This window comes from Nematolebias whitei, chromosome 13 (genome assembly GCF_014905685.2).
Source record: "Nematolebias whitei isolate Nwh7 chromosome 13, NemWhi1, whole genome shotgun sequence".
Lineage (NCBI taxonomy): Eukaryota > Metazoa > Chordata > Actinopteri > Cyprinodontiformes > Rivulidae > Nematolebias > Nematolebias whitei.
In genome coordinates, this window is record NC_056510.1 from 10313349 (window position 1) to 10338783 (window position 25435).

Here is a 25435-nt window from a genome sequence, read left to right on the forward strand (position 1 = left end):
GATGTCTATGACTTCACCAAAACAGACAACTGGGCAGTGTTTTGGCGATTTCTTCAGTTTACGTTATCTTGAATACTTGTCCTCTATACAGTATACAATGCAAAATAACACTTGTGTATTTGTAGTTTAACCACCACAGTCTAGAGAGTGGTGTATTGTGAGGATTAAAAGGGGTTAGTTGCACCCTTACCCACAGTGAGCTCAACATTCAAGTTGAAATTAGAACCATCTGAAGATTACACCACGAAGATGACATCACTTCTCGCCAAGATTAGACTTTGAGGTCGGGGTGAGAAAGTAACATGCAGGTGTTTTGTAAAGACGCTGCAGGAGATCATCACACTTCATGTCCCGTATCATTTAAAGCCAAGTTTATAAAGTCAGCAGTAAACGAGCCGGGTGTTGGTGGATGGTACACAGTTGAGGAAAATGAGATGTTTATAACACATGAAAGGAGGCTGGAACGCGATGGGTCATAAGGCGCTTAAAATTTTGGAACAGGAGTAACATCTGGCATTCTGATTGGGTCAATCTGTAATCTAATATACATCAACCGGTCTATCAAAGCAACAAAGTGCTGTACAGAAGCGATAACAGGATTTGGGTTCAGTGGATGGTTAGTACCAGAACAATGTCTGAAAAATGTCAGACTTGGCCCATGTACGATTCATAGCACTTCTAGCTATTTACTGGATATTTCTAGATATTTATACTATTTTTTTTGGTTTTCTTTTGTTTTCTTGCATGCAGCCAGAGGGGTTGGAGGCTCTTCATTCCCACACGTTTCGAGTGAAGACCTTCAAAAAGACCAAGCATTGCGACGTTTGCAAACAAACCATCGTCCAGGACGGACTCATCTGCCGAGGTAAGTGTTCCTGAGGTGGCCTCAGACTAACAGGAGTCACAGAGTAGTCCTGCTTTTGTTGACCTCCAGTGGTTTAAATTCTGATCTGTTGGCTGAGACGGGCATTTATGTGCTTCATTTTTCTGCTTACCTCTAATAGAGATACTGCACTCAGGCTTAAAACTTATCTTTTAAGAAGCAGCTCTTGAGATGAGCTGATGTGGTTTGTAGACGTGGAGTGCCACACTCAGGAGACTGATGGCATCAGACTTCATGCACCTTCTCAATAACACAACAAACTGGGGAAACGGATCACCTTTAAGTGTAAATAACTATGGAATTAAACCCCATGGAGTTTGTTTAGACTGTGCACGTTTAAATCAATAATTTCTTACTAATGAAATCTTGTGAAACAACTTATGTTCTCCATTGTACTTATGGGACTTACATGAAACCTGTGCTACTTTAATATGCATTATAGTGATGGCAGGATCAAATCTGCTGTTTTTGAACACTTAAGGTTCGATTGGAAGGATTTTAGAACCTGGTAGAGATAAGATTATTTTCATGTCCTTGTATGGAAAACCACAGAATTGAAAGAGGACAGACTTCTTCCCACACAACTGTATTTAACACGCCCCCAGCCTCTCTGTTGGCACAATGTTTGGGGATGCCCTAATTTTCCATTAGGTGCTTGTTTACTGAGAGAGTATTGGTAATCCTAATGGTTTTACTGACTGATAAGGTGACTCCTAAAGTCTTGACTAAAAATACATTCATGAACACTTAATGCTTCGTATCAGTTTCTTTCATTTTAGATTTTGTTCTATAGTTTCTGCAAAGTCTGGTGATAAAAAGCCAACACAACTTAAAACATATTACCATAAATACAAAGAACCATCTTTGTTCTTTTTGGTTTTTTTTTTTGACAGACTCAGTTTCATTTAATGAGTTGTGTTGCCTGAATTAGCTGAAGAATAAAGGGTTTTTCTGCAATTTGTTGGTCATAGTCATATCATTTTAATATTATTTTCATTATTTTAAGGCATTATATTTGCTGGCCCGAGTTCAGCCTCAAAATTAAATCAATATTTGGTTTGTTGTGTTTTCCAGGAATACTTTGTTTCATTTTTCTAGTCTGTAGTTGAGAAATGACAAGAGGATTTTCCAACTACTGTCATGACAATAAAAGTATTCTCTATTGCAACATCTGTGGTCTGAACGACATGTCATCCAAGGCTGACGGGGGTCGGCTGACTGAGGTCAGCTTTGTGTCAGCGTTTGGTCCGTTAAGTGTTGGAGGAGGGTTTAAAAAGCTCCAGGGAGGCTAAAGGTCAACACCTTCTCAATTTCCTTAATGGGCTTTATTGAACAGGTATTGTTGTTGACTGGTGGGAGAGCTGTGTACAGTACTGCTCCAAAGTCTGAATTAATATTCTACTATCTTAAATATTGTAGCTTCCAAACCAGACACAAGGCAGGTATGAAGCTCAGAAAACCATTAGCTTTTTCTGTGAGTTGGTGTAATTTCAGTTGTTAGAACTCATTGTTGATGTGCTGCTTTCATGCCTGCCACAAATCTATTTCTGATGACAGTAAAAGCTTACATCTAAAGCAGGGATCCTTCTACTCGTTTCACTATATTCACTTCACATACTTTTTTATTATTGGTTAGGAAAGTCTAGCTTCTAGGGTAGAGGGCAGCTATGAGAATGTTCACCCTCTCCTAATTATAGGGTTTTACGTATCTGTACATAATCAAAGCGATCAGGTCTTTTCCAGGTTCTCAAGTAATTAAAACATAACTTCAAGTGTATAAAAATGCACAGCAGGTTTAACCGCTTCATTATTTATTAAACAAAAATGAAGCCAAAATGGAAAATGGGGATTCAGTAGCTTGTAGAACCATCTCCCATTGTAGATTTGTTCTTTATGGGATCATTGTCCTGTTAAATCTTGAGCCAGTTTGATCCAAGCTGCAGCTGTCGGACAGATAGCCTCATATTTGTCTCTAGAATCCTCTGGTCTACAGAGGAGTTGCTGGTTGGATCAATGAGTGCAAGGTGCCCAAACAAGCTCAAATCATCCGCTTTCCACCACTGTTTTTGAACAGCTGGTTTGAGGCGTTCCCCTGCAACAGTTTTCTGATCTTTAACCTGCTAACTGAGGCTCTTGGATTATTTTTTTGTTTGTTTCTCTGATTATTGCAGTCTGATTTTTTTTGGGTGATTTGCTTAAACGTCCACTCCTGGGAAGATTGTCAGCTGTCTAAAACATTTTCCACTTGTGCAAAATCTTTCTCTCTGTGATGGACTTACTCGTTAAGAAATTACCTGTATTGCTTCTCAGATTAATGGTCAGCAACAGTTCATCTCTAAGGTCATTACTGATGCCTTTTTTTTCATTCAACCTTTATTTGTACATGTTAGTCTCATTGAGTCACAAGGACTCATTTTCAAGAGAGACTTCTTTTAGACAAAACCACAGATCAGGTACACAACAATAAACAGCCATAAAATACATATAAAATGAAAAGTAAATAAAGTAGTGATATAAACAAAATTTAATCAAGCTACATTATGAAACAAAGTAAAATACTAAAAACATGAACGTCTACATCACTTGTGTAGATTGCGCAGATTGTAAAGAAAGTGGGTCCTAAGACTGAGCCTTGTGGTACACCAATATTGACAGTAAAATAACTGGAAGAAGTACCATTGTGTTGAACGCATTGCTTTCTGCTTTTTCACCTTGGCATTGTGCTAGCACACACCTGTTTGATTCGGAGCAGCTAAAAGTCCTGCATTTACCGAGATGGTTCCACTGACAATGATCAGTTGATCAATACACTTGATCAGCAGCTCCCGGCAAATACTGAATCTCCGAAATCATGTGAAAACACCAAGAATGTAACTAATACTTCACACAGCTTTCCCATTTTGCCTTAATTTTTAATCGGTAATTTACATGGTTCAATCTGTTGTTTCTCTCCCCTTGAGGTGAAATTTTAGAACCTGGTGAAGACCAGATCATTTTAATAACGTCCTGATGTGCAAAATCCTGGAATGTAATGATGGTGACCGTTGTTTTTTCATGACTGTGCGTCTCAAAGTCAATCCTAAATCAATGTTGCACAAAGGATTTTACTGCCACTGATTACTAAGCATATCGTTGAGAAGATGAAGCTTTTAAATACACAGCTTTTATTCTCAATAACTGGAGAGTTCAAATGTTGGACTTCAGGACAAATTTCTAAACATTAAAAGAATGTCAGCTTGTCTTTTCATTTGTTAGTTTTTCATCCCAAATATCTTGAATTTCTTCAAACTGGTGGTGAAGGGATCATGTCGTATGGGATGGTCTTTTTCAGGGGAAACGAAGGCTCTAAAAATAAATTCTGCTTCATTTTATTTACCAGGAGTTGGTATTGATTCAGTTTTTGGAGGGGTTGGTTTTGTTTCTGTTCCTGTCAGCTCATCCTGGTTAAATGGTCTTTGTTCATGTCTGCAGACAGTCTCCTTAATGTTCTCGTAAACCGCCACAGAACGACACCTGGAACCGTCGTCTGGAAGAGATTTATGGGAGAAGTAAACCACTATGACAAGACTGCACTGAACTGTATGCTGATCTAATTTACCTCGGTTGTATCTGGGTTTGTTCATTTGTGTGAGTGAGTTCAGTGTTTGTGTGGCTGAGACGGATTTATGAGGACGGCACAAAATGAATGCGCAACACGGGCAGCAGATGTTTAAAACGTTAGTTTTTCCTCTGCGTTTTCTCGTTTTTTTATTATTTTTTTATTATTATTTTGTTAGAGAACAGCATTGCAGAAGGAAAATTAAGAGATATACTTGGAATTGGAAGCAATTGTATTGTTTCATAAATATCTGTGTTTTAATTTTACAAAGTAAGGCGCTCTAAGCAGATATCCTTGCTGCGGTTATGGTCTAATGTGAATAAGGAAAGCTAAGCCAAAATTAACCAACAGACAAAAGTATTTTGTATTTATATGGGTGGGTGGGTGGATGGATGATGGCTAGATAGTTGATGGATGGAATGATGGATGGATGGATGATGGAATGATGGATGGAATGATGGATAGATGGAATATGGATGGATGGATGAAGTATGGATGGTTGTTAATATTTTCCTTATTGTGGGTCATGTATTGTACAATAATGGATGAAGGATGGATGGGTGGGTGGGTGGGTGGGTGGGTGGGTGGATAGATGATGGATGGATGCATGGTGGATGGAATGATGGATGGATGATGGATGGATGTATTGTGGCTGGATGGATGGTAGATAGATGGATGGTGGATATATGGATGGATGAAGGATGGATGGATGTTGATGTTTTCCTTATTGTAAGTCATGTATTGCACAATGATGGAGTATGGATGGATGGAGGATGGATGGAATGATGGATGGATGATGGATGGATGGAAGATGGATAGATGGATGGATGGAAGATGAATGGATGATGGATGGATGTTTTCTTTGTTGTAGGTCATGTATTGTACGATGATGGATGAAGGATGGATGGATGATGATAGATGGATGGATGAATGGATGATGGATGTATGATGGATGGATGGCTGACTGATGGATGGTAAAAGGTAAAAAGCTTTTAATTGGGACATAAAAATATCTAAATGAAGATATAAGATAAATGAAGATATAAGTAATATAAGAGATAAGAAATGAAAATATCTAAATGAAGAGACCATCTTATCACAAACAAAACTGGTTTGTTCCACTTTGGAGTAAACTGTTGGGGGAAGAATCAGTTTTGTTGTGCGTTTCCTTGACTGATGAAGCCTTCTGGATCGAAGGCGAAACGTTTCAGCACGAAAAAAAGAAACCGTCCAGATGACCTGACTGAAAAATGTTGGGTGGGACATCAAATGTTTCTTTTAACTTTATTTAAAATAAACTTCATTTTGACGACAACCTTCTCATGAACCGTTTTCTTTGTTTTCCTTGTCACACGTTTCAAATAACCAGACACTGCACAAAACAAAGCCAGTAATTGTTTGAACATCACCTTGGAAGGCAGAGGGTCTTTGACCACTCTGTTTTCTCAGACGTTCTGTTCACACTCTGGACCCTCACGTCCCAACAGTTATCAGTCTTTTCTCTCCTGCTTCATAAACTGCTGCAGTTTTGTCCCAACGTGTAGTTTTCCTCTGCGTATCCATTCTCTTGCTGTGACTTGGTGTTTGTTTGGTTTGAACCGGCCCAGCTGCTTCCTGCCTTTATTTAAAGATCAGCAGAAGAAAAAAAGTTTTAATGTTCTCATCTAACCTGTTGCCAGATGGCAAGTGAGCCGAAGTTTTAGTCCCGTTGGATTTGGTAACAATGTGAACAAACATTACCCCAAATGTTTTGATAGCTGGACCCGACACTTCCTGTTTCGCTGCTCTTGTTTACCAACAGTCTCCAGTCACATGGCCCCATTATGACACCAGCACTTCCTCGCCCTTTGGTGGTTGCCAGGATACGAGGTGTTCAGTAGCTTGACAAAAGCATGTTGACGTAGGTTTGGACCACAGTTTTCCACTTTTAAAAACAGGGCAGGGTATTCTGGGAGAATAGGCCTCGAGGCTTTTATATTCAGTCTTCGGAGGACGGTTTGTTTGTAGCTGCAGGATAAATGAGCGCTGTTGTTTCCTAAAAAGTAAGGCAAAACGCCAGAGGCCTGAGCTCAGGATGTGTAAGCACATGCCATTTCTTATTTGGAGTTGTTTTGCTTAAGATTAGCAGCTTCGTTTAGATGTTTTACTAGAACTAAACATTGCTGAAACAAACCCACAAAGATACCTTTGTCCAGCTGAAGCACTTTTTTCCCTCTGAGATCTTCAAAGTCTCTGCAGAGACAGACTACAGTAGCAGGTGTGAGTAGCTGAGGGACACTGAAGGTCATCACGGTGCTCTTTTTGACTTCTGAGCTCATGCAGCTGGTATATAGCAAATCCCACTGACAATAACTGATTTAATGTCATGCACTGATCATGAAGCATACACTTTTTGAATTCACTGATCATGAAGCATCATAAAAATACGTTGATTCTTAAAACATCAGGACGTTGTGTAAAAGATATGCAATCTGTCAAAGTCAGGGACCTGATGAGGAGGTTGTCCCGTTCTTGCCTGATGGAGGACTAACTGTCCCAACAGTCCTGGGTCTTCTTTGCTGGATTATTTTGTTTCATGATGCACCAAATGGTATTACTTGACAGAAAAGTAAAACTTCAGTGGGGAAATGCAGCAATGTCTCCCCCTGCTGGCGAGATTAAAACATTACAGCTCATCTCTCCTGTGTTCCTCATCAGTTCGTGAAAAATATCAAAACTTTTTTTTTTTTTCTTTACCAGGTAAATTCAAATACGATGGGCATAAAGTATGGTCAGATTCAGTGGCTTAAAAAAAACTGAAGCGATAAATAAGAGTTAGAATATTTTGAACAATTTGAAGACTGTTTTTGTGTTAAGGTTATTAATGATTAATATTTCACCTGTTCTAGATAGACCTAAAGTTACTTAAATTTAGGGAAATAGAGTTGACCAAGACTAAAGTTTACAGCTGCCATCTTAAACTAACTCCATTCTGTTGAAAAAACGCAGCACTTCTTAAAAAATATAGTTTGTTGTTTGTTTTTTTTTTTTATTTAATGTAAAATGTTTGTTTACATGGACGTCTTTGATTATTTGCAAGCAAATGCTGGAAGCTACTGTAATTGCAGCCTGGAGCACTACCTGCAAAAAAATTATACATTTTCATCACTAATAATAATTTCATGTGAAAGTGTTGTTGGGGTAAAATGTAATTTTAAAGACCTTTCTCTGTAAGGTGATATGGTATAAAATTTTTAAACTTTTTATGCAGTTTTTTTAACCTTTACGTTTTTTGATGTTTCCTTAAGGTTCCTGCAAGAAGCACCCAGGCTGCACAGGAAGTCAGACGAGCTGATTTTAAATAACCATAGGATTATTTGTAATTAACAATTTAATGGGACCTTGACAGCAACAAGTTATTTAAAATTTCACATTTTTGTGATTGGAGTTGTTTTCAGATGAAAGTGATCTAATCAGAGTAGCCGATAGGTTCTTAGTCCTGTCAGAATGCAACTTTGTTTCCCCAAACTCAACTTTTTCAAAGAGCTAATTAACAACAGGTAAGATAGTGTTTATCAAAATACGTAATCCCAAATATAGATTTATAAAGACAAGAATCAAAATCTGACTTGGATAAGAAAATCCTTGTTTTATTTAAGATTACTGAAATGTAAGTTTAACTTGTACAGTATGAGCACAAGGCTTTAATCTAAAGAACGAAAACCTTTCCAGACAAAAGTTAGACTTGTTTATCTAAATTATATATACTGTAGTAGGGCTTCTTTTTTTTTTTTTTTTTTTTTTTCTGCCTTAAACCTGTTAGCTTGAGAAATTAAAAATGTTAGGCGGCTGGTCCCTGTGAAAACAGTTTCTTTAAAAAGCATCAAAAGGCTGCAACACTTCGAGGACCGTTTAACTTTGATACACTTTTGATTGGAGAAGAATTGTTTGTGTTCCTTTTACTAAAAGTCATACATGAACTATGGTGGCACAGAAAAGGTGTTCTGTGAATTCCTTTTGTTCTCAATGTCCAGCTATTTTTTTTTTTTATTGTGTGAATGTTTGTGAAGCGTTCACACTATTGTGAGCCATTTTTCTTCCGTATGCATTTCGGCATCTTTCTCGTTCCACGGTTTTTTGTGCTATTTTAACAAATCGTAAATCAAAACGTTCAGCTCGTTCAGGAGAAGGGCGCTATGGCTTTTGGTATTGGTGCAACTTTAGCTTTTGGAAATATTTTGCCTTTTCTATTTTTTCCTCAAAGAAAATCAATTGAGCTCATTTTACATCCTTCACGTCTTTAGATGTTTACAACCTTTTACCGCTCCTTTCACATTTTGTTCTGCTTCAGCTTCTGTCGGCTTCCTTGTGCAAATTTAAACTTTTTTCTGCTACTTGCAGCTGTTTCTCCAGCGATTCTTTATGCTCATTATTGTGCTTCTTCTGCTTCTTTATGCTAATTTCAGCTTGTATTCTAAAAAAAATTCAGCTATTTTCAATTTTTTTCAGCTACTATTTAGCTATGTTGCTGCTAATTTGAGCATTTTCGTCTATTTCCACATTTTATGAGCTCATTTCAGTTCTTTCTGCTTCCTTTTTGTAGTTTTAGCTTCTTTCTGCCTTTTCAGCTACTTTTTTTTTTGCTAAGTTCAGCCTTTTTTAAACCTAATTTCCTAATTGTTGTGCTCACTTTTGCCTGTTTAAACCTAATCCAGCAAATATGTGTTCTTTCTGCTTTATTCTGCTAATTTAGGCTTGTTCTTCCATTCCAGCTACATTTCAGAATGTTTTTTTTTATTTTTGAGCTAATTTCAGCTGTTTTTCAGTGAGTTCTTCTGCATTAAACATTCACATTTTTGGAAGAAATGCAATTTTTCTATTTGTCATATATGTCTTATAATGGTATTTAAACATATGGGATTGGGTTTAAATGTTTTTTTTAAAGTGCAGAAAAGCACCACCAGGTGTCAGCGGAGTCCTTTCCATCCATCTTAACAACACGCTGCTTTCTTTTGCTTCCCACTTCCACCAAACTCTGTCCTAAAGGTGTACAGTTTTGTTTTTGTCAGATTTTGTTTGCAGGGTTTTCGTGTCACTCTGTGTGTGTGGATGTGCATCAGTGGAAACAGCTGTTTCGACAAAACCCCAGTCAGACTTGTCTCCCACGGTGACTCAAACACAAAAACCGGACAGAAACGTAAGCAAACAGAAGTTTTGTTTTGTTAGGACAATGCAAACGGATGACACAGCCCAGGATTTATTCCCTGCCATGTTTCTGAGGATCTTCTATGTTGGGAAAGCTTCAGCAGCTGGATGAAGGTGGGGCTTTACCCGCAGAAATCCAACCCAGGCGGGGATTAAGAGCTGGGGGGAAAACGTGTGGGCCGAGCGATGACACCGCTGTATGAGTCAGACGACGGATAGGAATGACTGAGTGTGGATAATTACTAACATTAATACCACCGTACACAGAAGGAAAAGTCTGCTTTACAGCAACACAGTGTGAACAGAGGATGGATCAGGGTTCAGTGAGGAAACAACAAAATCAGCCACAGGTTTTCAAGTGTTTGCAGCAACTTTTAGCCACTGTTTATCCTGTATTTGTTGCTTCAAGTCACCACATTAGATCAGACAGTCGTCCACAAACACTGGAGCGAGTGGCTGGCTTTGACACAATCCTGTTTTTTCAATTCATCAGTGTCCCTGATATCTGTAGGAAAGAACGTGTGCAGGGAGGTTTTAAATGGTAACTGGGCGGCACAGTGGCGCAGTTGGTAAAGCTGTTGCGTTGAACCCCAGCCGTGGGCCCTTCTGGATGGAGTTTTTATGTTCTCTCTGTGCATGCATGGGTTTTCTCCGGGTACTCCGGTTTTCTCCCACAGACCAAAAGCCTGCATGTTACACTGAATGGCAACTCTAATTGTCCCTAGGTGTCAATGGCTGTTTTTCTCCATGTGGCCCCCGTGATAGAGTTGCATTCGACCCCAAAAAATCTGACCCGGCCCCAGCCCATAGCCATCATTTTCAAACCCCACCCGACCCGACAAATTAACAGTAATTACACGTCTGAGCCTGAACCCCCACCCCCCCACCCCCCCCAACATTTTTAATTAAGCTTTGACTGCTTGTATAGTTAACGGTAACGGACGCGCTCGGCTGAGTAAAAGAGGCAGAAGATCAAAGCTGAGGGGGTGTTTGTCCTTTCATGGCTGTCAAAACACATTAAATCCCTTCTTCTGCCTGCATTCTGCATTATTCAGACACGGACCCTGCTTTGACATTTCAGATATTTTGTGATTTCACCTTTTTGTGTCGTTGGCCGCACGTGTCCTCTGAGTGCAGCTGCTGAATGAACGTCCATGGACTTTTGATGGATCGCTGGCAGCAGTCCGTCTGAAGCTTAACTGAACTTTTTACTTCTTTTAAGGCTGGTCAGCACGCGGTCAAATGGCCGTGTGTGGCTGGTGACTGTATGGCAAGCTATGTTGCCATATAATTGGATCATCAGTCGCGTGCATCCACTAATGAAATCAAAGCCCGACACCAACCCGGCCCGCATATTAAACACAGAATTATGACCCAGCCCTAATTCGGGTCGGGCCAGGCTCCGGCTTCGGGTTAGAAATGACAGCTCTACCCTGTGATGGACTTAAAACCTGTCCAGGGTGTCCCTTGCCTCCCCCGAGATAGAACCATGATTCTCAAACTGTTGAACAAGTACCACCTGTGTTGATTAAAATCCCTTTAAATTTCATCAATCATCTACAACTAACAAAAAAACAAGCTAATTAAACTTTAAGCTGCACTGTGATGTAAAGAGTCCTGCATTCAGCACATTATACGCCCGATGACAAACTGTTGTCCAGCAGTAGACGAGCAAAGACCTTCTGTACCCTCTGACCTTGATTTGTGACCTTGACCTAGGAGCTTTGGTGATGTGTATTTGACACTGTGAAGTGATATGTGTATTTGTTAAATTATCTTGATCTGATCACAAGTTATGGGAGGGACAAGATAAAGTTTCTGGATGTACGGCTGTTCGAACAGAGACCATACCATAATACATCTACCTTTCTACGGGCGTATAAAAAGTTGAGACAGACAAAAGATGAGGTTTAACCAAACTACAATTTTTGCCTTAAAACAGACGCTGTATTAAAAAAATGCCTTGGAGATATTTTGAGAGCCCCTGTGGAAGCAGTAGTAGGCAATGGTTAACCAGTCTGCTAGTGACTAATATATTCCAAATATAAAGGAATGAGGACCGTTGTAAACTTCTGCACAGACCTGCTCGAGTCCGTCGAGTTCAGGGACCTGGTTTGAGTCTGTACAGAGTGACATAATGTATAAACTGCATGTGCCTGTGTTGCTGCTCACATGTTTTGCCTTGTGCATGACAGGGGGGAAAAAAATGGAAGAAAACATGGTTGGTGAAAGTTTGAGGAGGGGGGGTGAGGAAAAGGAAACTGTTCAGCCCCCACCCTCTGATTGTATTCTAAGGGGTTCAGCCCAGCCCTGTGGGAGCTCATTCCAAGGGACAGGGTGGAAGGAAACACCCCACCCCACCACCACCACCTCTTTACAAACACACTATAAAATGCTGTTTCATATTCCCCATCATCTCTTGACCAACCCTCAAACACTCGCATTATAATTTCATATTCTCAAACATTTTCTAGTTTTCTCATCCAACACTTCTTCTTTCATCCCTCATCATCTCCGCTTTCTTCCCTTTCTCCACCAGGAACACTTCGGCTCTGTTTATTCTCCAAACTTCCAACTTCCTAACAAGGTAAAGCCCAACACGAGTTCAGGGCTCGGCGCTTTTCACACCCAATATGGAAGTCCTAACCCTTCTTCCCATGTGGCCCCAGACTGATGCTTACCAGGGACTCCTGTGATAGGAGCTCCTCCTGATGTGGCCCCTGAAGGAGAGGCCCATAACTTTTTGTTCTTATCAAGCAAAAACTCAAGTATGCTTCAGTTTCTCACACGTGAGAGCATTCCACGGGACTTGTATCACGCGTAACGTGTCAGAAGTACTTTACACAGGCCTCGGAGTTGTCTTGTACCTCTGTTGTTTGTGTCAAACAGAAGGAGAGCAGCAAGAGGGAATGAAAAAACTAAACAGCTCCTGGATTCAGTGGAGATTTGGTTGATAGGATATCCAAACCTTGAGATTGTCCGATATTAAAGGAGGCATCTCACTGTTGGAGACTCAGACCTTTAGGAAAATGGACACATTTTTGTTTGCAGTCTAGTTGAACTCTGGATGTTTGCCACCAGTGATGTGTCACCACATTTGAGAGGCTAATATGGAAAATCATGGCCTTTCTTTTTTTTTTTTTTTTTTTTTTTTTTTTTTTGTCTTCACTGCTTGGAAAACTGCTTTCTTGGCTGTGGACCTGTGACAATTCTGTGACTGTTCTAAGACAAAATTGTTTTACGATTCCCACTTTTATCCAAGTTCAAGTTTCTTTATTGTCATTCACATCGCATGTGATACATGAGGTGGAACGAAACTGTGTACTCAAGGTCCCAGTTACACCCAAATACAGCAAAAATATAAAGTATAAAAGGAAACGGTATATAAGGATCTAAGATTTACACTAAGATATACTCTAAACGAACTCTAAACAAACGCTAAAAGATCTAAATTATACACTAAACACTATAATGTAAAGTAATAGGGTATATTAAACAGCAGCCCAAACATGAGACTGTAGTGAGTAGATGGGTATGAATGAATACAGCAGTGTGAGATCAGCAGCATGAGATCAGCAGCATCCTTCGACATTCCAACATTTTTCAGTCAGGTCATCTGGACAGTTTCTTTTTTTTGTGCTGAAACGTTTCACCTTCGATCCGGAAGGCTTCATCAGTCAAGGAAACGCGCAACAAAACTGATTCTTCCCCCAGCAGCTTACTCCATTATTGGGGTAATAAGCTGCGACCAATAAATATACACATCATCTGCAGGAGTGTCGCACTGTTACCATTTATTTGCAGTTAGGATACGTTTGCATATGTACATATCAACCAATACAATGTGGTTTTAAGGGAAAACGTGTGCTGTTTTCTTGCTATTTTCAAGGTTCAAGTTTCTTTGTCATCCGCATCACATGTGGTACACGAGGTGGAACGAAATTGTGTACTCAAGGTTCCGGTTACACCCAAAATAGCAATACTGTAATATAAACTATAAAAAATAAAATCAGTATACAAGGATCTAAGATATACGCTAAACAATAATATTATATTATAATACGGCGTATTAAACAGCAGCCTGAACATGAGTCTGTAGTGAGTAGATGGGTATAAATATAGCAGCTTATGGCTAAGAAATCAGCAGCATGGATAATCAGCAGCACAAAGTGCCAAATCTCCAATTTAAAAAAAAGTTAAAATGAAAATAAAGTTAATTAAAATTAAATTTTGCATCTCCAACTAGTCACCAACAGTGACAGCCCAGTGAGGTACAGGCTTTAACTTTACCTTTAAATTGTTGTTGCCTCGGAGGATCAAACGGGTCCATCCATCTGTCCATTCGTGGTCAGGTCATGCAGGACACGGGTCCAGGAGGGGAAACCAGACAGCAACACTCTCCAGCTCCTCCTGGATCCCATGGTGTTCTCAGACCCAAGAGGAAACGTTATCCCCTCAGCAATTTCTGGGTCTTCCTCTGGGTCTCCTTCCAGGACTCGCCTGGAAAACAAGTCCCGATGTGCAAATCAAATGCAGCCGGATTATGCACATGATTGAGATCCAGACATCCAAGGTCAAGACAGTTTTCAGTCTCAGCAATAAAATGTTGGAAGTTCTTAAAAAAGTTCATAAGTTTTATGCAGAAACTAAAAAGGTTTATTTTGATCAAACACACAAAACATTAAAACTCAACTTAAACTTTTTTTTTTGTCTTTTCACCACAAAAAAATAAAAATAACAAGGAAAAAAAAAATGTTTTCTGAGTTTAAATGTAAGCTGAAAGTCTGCCAAGCTCTCTCTGGTTAAGAAAATATTTTACTGTATAATTAGTTTTATTATTTTTATTTTATTTTAAAGTTGATCTCCATCTTGAGACTGACATTTTTGTGTCTCGTCGTTCGCTCCCTTCATTCTGACCCTGGGAACTCTGCGTGTGCATGTTGGTTGTATGTCATGGTGCCACCCACATTTGAAGGCCTCTAATTAAGAAGTTATAAACCGTTACCCCCTTGTACAAATATAGTCCCACAAGTATTTAAATAGAAACTAAGTGAGCCATGATGTAATTACATATGACTCCAAAAAGGAAGCTTCCCACTGTCTCTTGCTTCAGTTTCTAAAGACTAACTCTGAAAAGTAGGTCAGTTTCTGTTTTTTACTGATAATTCACAAATAGAATTAAATTTTCTTGTAAAACTGACAAACACTGTAATATTAAGGGCAGCATTCCATTTCGAGGAGGATTTATGGAAAACCAGGGTACACAGTTGTAGGAGTGGAATGCAGTCTGCATTAATAGACATGTTCTGTGTCATTTCAAGCCATAAGATTGGTTAAGAAATAAACATATTAGTGTCTGAACTAATATTTTCAAGTCTTGAGTTGCCAATGCCCGAAACGTTTGACAGTTGTAGAATGAAACGTCAAGTATGATTTTGTATCCTAGAGGTTTTTTTTTAAATTTTTTTAGTATGTTTTTAGTATTTTTGCTGCATGCTTTGATATTTCTTGTTTTTGTTTTTGTTTTTTTAATTTGGCGAGCCGAGACGGTTCTTCTCGTCCTAAGCATTTCATTGCATTGTTGACCTTGTTTATTTTGCACATGACAAATAAACCAAACCTGAACCTGAAACCGAATTCGAAAAAATTTGGAACCAGCTCCTTGTGGTCATCAGTGGTATTGCCCTTTTATTTTTTTATTGGTGTTGCATAAAACTTTTAAAAACTGTCAGTATCTTACCCGTATCAGATAGCAGTTAGTGACTTCTGTTTGGAGAATTCATCAAGATGTGCTGATATTACATTCTGGACATCAAATTTTTGACTCTGTATTTTATGTTGCACATACACGCAAAAATCCCTACTGTATTTAAGCTGCCATCTTAACCAGAACTAAAGATGCTTTTGCTTTTCAAAGGGACATTTTTTTGTCAAACAAAAGATAAATAAGTGACATGATTATTTATTACATATAATTTATTATTGAATCCTTCTACGTCAGAATCCGGCCTTTACTCTTAACGCTATCAAAGCACTGTGAACTGTCTATAGGGCTTTAATAGCTAACTCTGGATTAGGGTTAGTTCCATCATTTAGTTTAGAGCTTTAATTGTTAAATAATCAGATCTTTTTAAATCAGGAGTTCCTATTTTTATATTTATACATTTTGCCCTACAGAAAAAAAGTTACATTATCATTTAAACGGTCTATAGCGGTTTGAGGATTAATCTAGAAGAACTACCAGACAGGAAACATTTGAAGCACACTGACATATACACTGTATCATATATTTATATAACTTGGAGAGGACCATAATCAGGAAGCTGAAGCCATGATAGACAAGCACCCCCTACTTGACTGACTGCAGTACAGTTTTTAAGTCCCGCCCTTCCATGAAAACGAAAAGGACATCGGTCTCATTTAGACAAATGCACTTTGGATATTTTTCAGGTATTAATTTTTGTTGATTGACGTAGCTCTTAACTTGCTGTTTCATGTTCAAATACAGTATGTTTAGTTTCAATTAGTTATTTCAAGCTTTAAGAAAAGTGTCTTGTTGCTCTATGATTGACAGGGTGGAAGCCCTTTAGCGAGTTGAGAAGGCATTGAGGCGGGACTTTTATAGCAAGTGTACTGCTTCCCACCTTCGTATGGTCCAAAAATACAACATGGCAGCTCTTACAAAACAGATGTTTGGCTACAGTTTTGAACAATGGGAAGTTGTTATCCATCTTTATTAATGTTGGTGTTGAGCATCCTCGATGCATACAGTTGGTGTAGCGCCATGGAATGATGTTCCATGTTCAAGTGATGAGGGTTAAATTATACCGATATGTTCGCTCAAACTGCCAGGAAGATTTTAAGTTTGAGTTGTTTTAGAAAATGTAAGTTCCCTTTTAAATTGTTTTTTGTTGAGGCTTCAGCGTAAGTCCTCCATGATTCTCTACACTGAGATTAATTTATGGACAAAGGATTCCTACAAGGCAGTTCTCCGATTGTCAGACGCAGGAGGGCGGCCATCTTTTATATGCGATCCATGCTGCTGTACTGTTTGTTTTTGTTTACACAGCTAATGAGCTACAGATGTCACTTATAATTTATCAATGTGCTTATAAGAGTGAGGCTTGAGTATTTATTTTTTGCACAAACACTAAAGAAAACCAGAGATTGATTAATCTCACAAGTTCGTTTTATTCTTGTGTGTCTTTCTTCCAAAGTGTCATAAATCAGCTTAAGCAATCATTCAAAAATTCACACTATTGTTAGAGAGAATGCACTGCTAAAGAAACGTCCTGTATATCTCAAACTAAATGATGGATAAAAGGGAGGACTTGGAGTGATCACAGGACTGCTAAAATAGCATAATCTCCACTCTGACACAATGTAAAGATCAGCCAACTTACACATTCAGATCAAGTATTTATCAGCAACCCAGAGACGCTTTGGAAAATGTGACTCGGGACAAGAAAAATAACTCATTACATAAGGTGTAGGGCCTTCCAGGAAAAGCACACGGCCTTCCTCTTCATTTGTAAAGACTACACGTCGGCACTCTGAGCTGTGTTTTGGTTCTCAGTCCTTCGAGAGGACCTGACAGTTTATGAGCTGCTGGTCTAGGTGCTCTTCTCCACTGACCCCTATTTGTAGACCCAATGGGAGTCCAAGGAGAGGGCTCAGCAACTAAAGGCGAGTCACGCCAAAGGAAGTGGAAATTAATTAAACCATATTTGTTATTCTTGTTTAATTCAAATAATTAGATTGGTCTCTTTTCAGTGGAATACCCCGAACTTTATTAATAAAACACAAAGAAGGAAGAGGACCACCTGCATCATGAAGGACCCCACTCACCCAGCACACACTTTTTGCCCCGCTCCCCTCAGGAAGGAGGTTAAGGAGCATTAAGTGTAGAACTGCTAGACTGAGGAACAGCTTCTACCCTAAAGATGTTAGCCTCATAAATATCTAATCTTGATTATCACTGTGGAAAAAAAAAAATCACTGTAATGCCACTTTGATTGTTGCTATGTGCAGCTGATTATCCATGCTGCTGATCTCATGCTGCTGATTTATTTCATGTTGCTGTATTCATTTGTATTCATCTGCTCACAAAGACTCATGTTCGTGCTGCTGTTGTTTGGCATATTAGTTTGTGCACCATTTATTGTTTAGTGTATTCTTATTTTAGCGTATTTCTGAGTTCATATCTTAGATCTTATTACTGTTTTTCTTTTACAATTTATACTTTTGTTGGATGTAACTGGGACCCTGTGTACACAATTTTGTTCCACCATGTGTACCACATGCAATGCGATTGACAAATAAAGAACCTTGACCTTGAAGAACAATTTTAGTGCGTTTTCATGTCTTTTACATGGTTCATTGTCTTATGGCTTATTCTTATGAATAACATACAAACTATAATGATATCTTAGTTTAAAGGGTTATCGACCTGGTTAAAGCTGAATCCGTAGATGCATTCCAGAATTAAGTTTATTTTGCTAAAGTCTTGGTATTTTTTTTTTTGGTATTGTTTTTGTAGTATTTGAATTTTTTTTTTAACATTTGCAGTATTTTGCAGAATTGTGCAAAAATGCTATTTTGATGACAAGGCCCAAAACTTTGTTGTAAATATTATTTCAAAGTGGTCTCAATTAAAGGTTTTTAAGGCTTTCTAAAGTTATTTATTTGTTTGTTTGTTTTTTGGCTGCTTTTTCCGCTAGTTTTATTCCATGTCTAAGTGATCAGGTACAAGGAAGGAAAATGAGTCAAAGGCATCCCAAGTCCAAAGAAAAGCTTTGAAAGATAGACCTACAGAAAGTGAAGATCTTTTGGTCACGTCCACTTAAAAGGATTACAAAAAAAAGTGGCTGCTTGGAAGGAAAATATATAAAAATTTATGCCAAAACCTTTTTTGCACAGTCCTACAGTAAGTTCATCCGTTAGACACGGATTCAGACTCAGATGATCACCTCTGCAGGAATGTGGGGTTCAATGTTTCGGCCAAGGACACTTTGACATACAGACTGGGGAGTGAAACATAAACTTTCCAGTACAGAAGAAATACAAAAAAAGCCATTTTACTACAATTATGTATACAAAGTATATTTAACAGCCCACACAGTGAGGATCAACGTGCTTCAGACACTTTTATTAGTCTGTGTGTATAATTATTTTACTTGGATTTATTTGCGGTCTCCAAAATTCAAACTTGTGACTAAAACACCAGTCTCAAGGAATTCTTACTATTTTTGTTCCCTGTCTATTGAGTGGAAGGACTTATAATGTTATAATGCATTTGGGGGAGTGCTTGCGTAGAGGTCAGAGAAGGCAAGCCTGTGATCAAGAGGTTGCAGATTTGAAAACTCAAGGATGGCACAAAAAATGTATTGATAAAGGCAGTGGCGGACTTAGGGGCCGTTTACACGGTGCGTATTTTGAGTGCATCTGCAACTTTCTCTCTGCGGTTCTGCTGATCATTTACACGACACCAGTGGCCCCCCTCTTTGAATCTGGAGGTTTCTGAACCCACCTTCCAGAGTGGAGGTTTTTCGCTGACCCCCCCGCTGATGATGTAAACATCTCCCGCTGAGGCTTAGTGTTAAACCACATGCGCACACGCACGCGTGGACCGACATATTTCTATCAACATGGCGGCGGATACACTGTTTTCAGAACTACGATTGATGGAATATATTTTAATCTCGTTGTTAATCTACGTCAGATTCCAGGTGCTGTGACCGACATCTGTGTTGGAAGAGAAGCAATCAGATCCAGTTCTAATATCGCTGTTTATAGAACGAGGCACGCACACATGTCGCGCTGCACTATAACATAAATGTGCTAAATAACAGTTTAATAATAATAAAAAGTATTTATGTTAGTGTGCGAGATAATGAAGCTCTGAGCTAAATGAAGCTATCTGGACATTATTTAATTCAAATTTAAAATGATGCTAAACATATAGCGTGAACACTAAAGTTGAAAATGAAGATATCAGGTTTAATTTTTATTTATTAAACACCACAAACTGTATGTCACACAAACACTGATAATTAAACTGAACACACTATTAAAACACGTTAACTGAACTTGAATGGATTGAATAAAAGAAATGAGGGGAATTTAAAATAAATATTCATCAACGTCTCTGTCTTCGACGTCCTCCTGCAGTTCATCTGGGCCGAGCCTTGTTCAGAACCGGTCCGCCTGGTGGGAGGACAGCTTCTTCTTCTTTCAGGAAAAAATAAAAACTCAGTTGGTTGTTTTATAACACAAGTAAACACAAACTAACATTATTAAGAACGTTGCTTTACCTGCTATAAATCAGCTACTGATTATCACGGAGTAAAGTCCGACATCGTCGACTCTGTTCTGGTCCACTCAGCGACCGGTGTGGAGCTGTTAGACGAAGCGGTCCCGCTTGGCGTCAAATCTGTCGACTCTTATCCAAAATCCAGCCAGAATCCAGCTTTAACTTGTTGTTACGTTGTTGTTAGCTGAGCTGGTTAGCTCACAGGAAAGGCGCGTGCCGCATGCGCATTAGATGAAGGTACAAAATTCACAGCGCCATCCAATGACCTGGCATGGTAACTACAGCTGATTCGGGAGGGCGGGGGGGGATCCTCCAGATGCATGTAAACCCAAAACCCGTCCGTGTCAACGCAAATCTTTTCCTCTAATTAACATACGAAAAAAACCTACGTTTCCCCCCCATCGTGTCCATGTAAATAGGGCCTTAGCCATTTTGGGGCCCAAGGCAAACCTTTCTAAAGGGGCACTCCCTTAAGTCTGCCTTAATGTACCAGTAGGCCCTGAGGGTGAAAGATTCTTTGGGCTGCCACAGTTTTCATACTGCAATACTGTGAAACAAACAGTAGCACAACATAAGTTTTATTATTATTATTATTATTATTATTATTATTTTAATAAGACACAACTACTCATTAAAATACCAATGTTCATGCTCAATAATCCAGGTATAAAATCCAACAATGTTCAGTCAGGTCATTCGTACTCATTTAAAGTACTCATTAAAATCTTTTTTTGGAGAAAAAAACAACTTTGTTTTATTATTATTATAATAAAACGGTGCTAAAGCAAATATTGCATAAACAGTCAACACCACTAGGCGCCAACTATGTACAAACTACTGATGATAGGGTAGTAAAATTTGATATTTTTTTTTTCCTAAATGAGAAGATTATCCATAACTTTATATCACAATTCTTTTATTGTCATATTGCATACTGACAGGGCACAGCTGTAAGATCAATGTAGAGAAGTCAGTGTTTTTGAGAGAGGTGGTACTTGGAAGCAAATCCAAACGTTGTCCTGTTGCAAGTGTGGACAGGGAACTAGACTTGATGAAGGATGATGGACAGCAAGATGTCCAGGCAAGAGAGACACTTGTATTAGCTGTAAAAGGACAAAAATAACAAGCTGTTTCAGCTGTAAAACTTATTTGTCCCTTGCATTTTTCCATTTTCATTTTACAATGTAATTTACACAACATATCAATCTGAAGAGAGAGGAAAGTGAATGAGTAACTGCAATCATGAAACGTTTGGAAATGTAAACATTAAAATGTGAGTCATACAATATGATACGACACATATAAAGCCATATGTGTGTGAGGGGATGGGGGAATATGAGGCTAGAGTTAAGGGAGTTGGCAGAGATAAATCATGTTGTGACTTAATATGGATAACAGTTGGTATTTACTGCTCTCCTGTGATGTATGGATAGAGGATGCATCTGGAAAAAAACATAATTTGTTAAAATTGGAGATGAACGCCGTGTACTGTACTTTGTGTTTTTATATGTGAACATAAATTAACTTGTTTGTCCAGGACTTCTACGAAAGAAGTTGTCTTCTATTTTACTGGAGAGAGAATCACATGAGAGCATAATGGGTTAACTAAAAAACTGTAGAATGTAATTTACTGATCAAATGTACTACCTTTACACTCTCCTTGCTCTCTAGGTTTCTTATTTCTGTCTTTTATTCTTCTTTCCCTGGAATGTTGATGCACTCTTCTTTGTCCCTTCATTCCTCTTCCTCTCCTTTATTGTTTCTCTCATGCTCTCGTCACTGCATATTCCTCTTCTTCATAGTCTTCATAGATGGATGTTTTTGTTTCTAGTTTATTTTATTGGTAATACTGACCAGTATTAATCAGCTTTAATCATCCTGTTGCTTTTGGGAGTGGAGCGAGAGAAGGAGCGGGAGCTAAAGTGGTTTAAATATTAAATTCCCTCTATTATAGTTTAAGAAAAGTAGCGGATTATTCCATTAAGATTTCGATGAAGGAAAAAAAATAAACATAGTACTACATTTTGTCTGAGCTATTTGCACTTTTGCTATGCATCAAATAAGATCTTTGTGTTCCTTCACCATTCCATGCACCCGCCCTGACACAACTCTGCCACTATAATCACATTTGCGCTGGTTGTTTCCATGGCCTTGTCGCAGTCGTTGTTATATAAGCATGAGGCTAGTGTGGCCAGTCCTGCTGCAAATTCTGGGCAACAAAACCAAGCTGATAGGAGTTGAGGGTACAGTGTCACTCAGCACCCAATAACTGCCATCATGGTGAAAAACATCACTACAAGAATTCTGTTCATGCTCAAAGTCACCACAGACCAGTCATGGTCTACCACACTTAATGGGGTATGTATCTTGATACGCCCCTCAAGACCTCACCAAACTGCACAGACCATCCACAGTCTGGTTGGATTTATTTTTTATTATGTTTTTCCCTGTCATAACAGGACCGCCATAAAGTGGAAATTCCTGAATAGCTAAAAGAATTGCAAAAGTTCATATTGGAACTTGGACCAACATCACAATCATCTCTTTTTGCCTGATAGTGTCATTGGTTTGCACCATTTCTACAAAGTTAGTGACATTTTAAATGTACCATTAATCATACAAAGAGTAATGGATATTGTAGAGTTCTTATTGAGGAAACAAAGTGAAAGCAAACATTATGGTTCTTGATATGACACTTTGGAAATACTGAGAGGTATAGCAATAACGGTTCAATATGTGTTGTACCAATGATGATATTCCTTAGATAATGCGTACTAATGTTCTGTTGACATTTCTCCTGCTAAACATCTTTTACGTGGTATTGTTTGGTTATTTTAAAGTGTATTAAATAGAGTAGGTGTGCATTTATCAGAGAGCCTTCAGACCACCACATGTGGATGTTCTTGTTGTTAATGTTATTGAAATAAATTGGTCTTCGGGTCTCTTATGGAGTTTTGGGATAATGAATTAAGCCTCTGAGAAAAAGCCAGAGTCCTGAGAGGAGGTAGCCGAACACTAAGAAGTATCAACCAGCTGTCTTTGACCGCAGAGCAAACACTGTGGGATCTGAGTGGACCTTTTCATGCCTCCATGACAACCACTCGGTGTCATACTTACTGTATTTATAATGTTTGGAAAGATATTTTTATCCACTTTAAAGGTAATTTTCTTTTTCTTTTTCTTTCGCAGTGTGCCGGATAGCTTGCCACAAGAAATGTGAAGTGAAGGTAAGACTCATAATAACGTTTATAATAGGGATGCACGATATTGGATTTTTGGCCAATATCCGATATACCCATATGTTAAAACTTATCTGGCCAATAACAAATACCAATATTTTTTTTTCTAGACCTACTTACAGAGTACATAGCTTTCTCTACTGTGGAATTAAAATACTACATTATTCTGCATGGTCTTTGTCCATTTGTCCTGCTACCAAATGAAGAGGCCAAAAAGGGGGCTGAAAATGATTTAACACTATATAAATATATATATTTGAAAAAACAGCGCCTTTTGTGTCAGAGTTATTTTGATGGAATGGCCGATGTCCGATATTTTAACTTTATTCCGAATATTGGCCAATACCGATACCATGCATGATAACATCGTGCATCCCTAGTTTATAATGTCACTTAAATATGTTTAAATACATTTTTGCTTTGATCACAATTTTGCACATGCGTGTTGCCTGAATCATAAATTGATGTAGATTATTTGGAGTAAGCTACCTTCGTTAGGGTTTGCAGATGCAGTTATGGTGTTGGTTGGGGAGTTTATGGTCCAAAGGAGAAAATAAAATCTCAAGAATGTCTAAACAATTCCTCAGTGTTCCCGAATATGTTTACATTGGAAGAGCTTCTGTGTCTTGGTGATCGACCGTGTCTAAAAATAAACAAGCCCTGGATGGAGCTCAACTTGTCTTCTGAATTCTGTTGAAAAGCAGAAGCAAAAGACAAAAAAAAAAAAAAAGTGAGCAGGAGAAAGCAGTGTGCTTTGTGTATCTGAAGGTTTTTTTCTTTTCCAGCCGAGGTTTTCAGCTGAAATCTCACACGTCAGCATACAGCACAAACACACACCTATGCACACACCCTTCATCTGGTATTCATTTTTGCAATGCGTTCTTGTTGCCAGGTTTACCCACATTTTAGTTAACTCTCAGGAAATGCCAGGGGTGCAGCACAGACAGGACAGGCTAAATATGAGGAGGGGGCTTATAGAGTGGGCTTCAGTCAGGGAAAGTAGCTAAAACAACCTGAAATGATAAACACACCACATTTTTAACTGGTCTGCACTGAAACTTTTACCTAGATCCTCTGGGTTTAGTAAAAGGTTGCATTTATAAAAGGTTTTGTTTTTATTCATTGTTTTGCGAAACACTAAGACACAATGAAATGATTTAAAACAGATTTAAGTTGGAAGCAATAAACCAAGCTTCAAAACAGCTATTTTTCGTCATATAGCTGCATTAACTGGACCAATTATAATCACTTCTATGTAAAAATAAAAGGTTGGGATGGACAAATACAGCCCTGAAGGCTGATGCATTGTGATTATTTTATTTTTTTATTTTTTTTGTCCAGGAATGAGCAAAGAATCCATTAAACTGTTGGCTTTTATTACTTTACAGCCCACTCCAGGTTGTCTTCTGCTGCTCTGAAGATCAAAGTGTGATGAATGGCACTCGGAGCGCATACTTGTTGATAACATTTGAATTTCAGGAAGCCAGAGGTCAAATTCGCAGGAGGAGCCATCGCAGAAGGCCAGAACAAACTGCCAGTGTCTGCGTCGCACAAATCAGTGACTTTCCATCTCCAAAAATCACAGCAACATTTCCTTTTCTAAACATTTCAGCTGATATTTGTCATAGCTTTGACAGGAAGCAATTTGCTAACAAGCCTGAGATAAAAAACAAGGGAGTGACCTAGCAGAGGTCAAGAATGATCGCTATCAGTTTGTCAGGCCTGCAGACTAAAACGCTCATTTCTAAACTTTGTTTCACATTTAAAATCCACCTGAAGTTACTGTTTACAAAACCGCTGGAATTTCTTTATAATAACTCAAAGCTGGGGCAGTTTTCTTATGCAAACATGAGCTATAAATCTTAAATTTAACCTGCCAGCTGCTAACAAATGGTCACAAAAATGTCTCCCCACCCTCTTGCTTGGTAGTTTGCGAATGGATGTGAAAAATGCACTAAATCTTGTTTGTAAAATTTGTCATGGGGGTGATGACGGGAAGGAGCCGAAAACAGGAGATTGGATCATCGTTAAAACAAAGTTGAGTTTATTTTAGAGTAAAACTATGTGGAGTCGACACGTGACGCATGTTTGTTGCTCGTTCTCTCAGCTTCTTTACACAACAACAATAATTTACAACTTAAGACACATATATCTGTTGTTTTTTCTTAATTTTGGATAAAAAAGATATAAAAACAAACATATATATATATATATATATA

The 25435-nt window shown here is 38.5% G+C and overlaps 1 protein-coding gene across 1 annotated transcript in view; it reads left to right on the plus strand.

The window, feature by feature from the left end:
* Positions 1-25435, plus strand: part of tns1b (tensin 1b) — a 201610-nt gene that overhangs the window by 66355 nt on the left and 109820 nt on the right. The window contains exons 2-3 of the mRNA XM_037686852.1: positions 751-865; positions 23167-23204. Coding sequence (XP_037542780.1) covers positions 751-865; positions 23167-23204 — 153 coding nt within the window. The remainder of the gene's footprint in view (positions 1-750; positions 866-23166; positions 23205-25435) is intronic.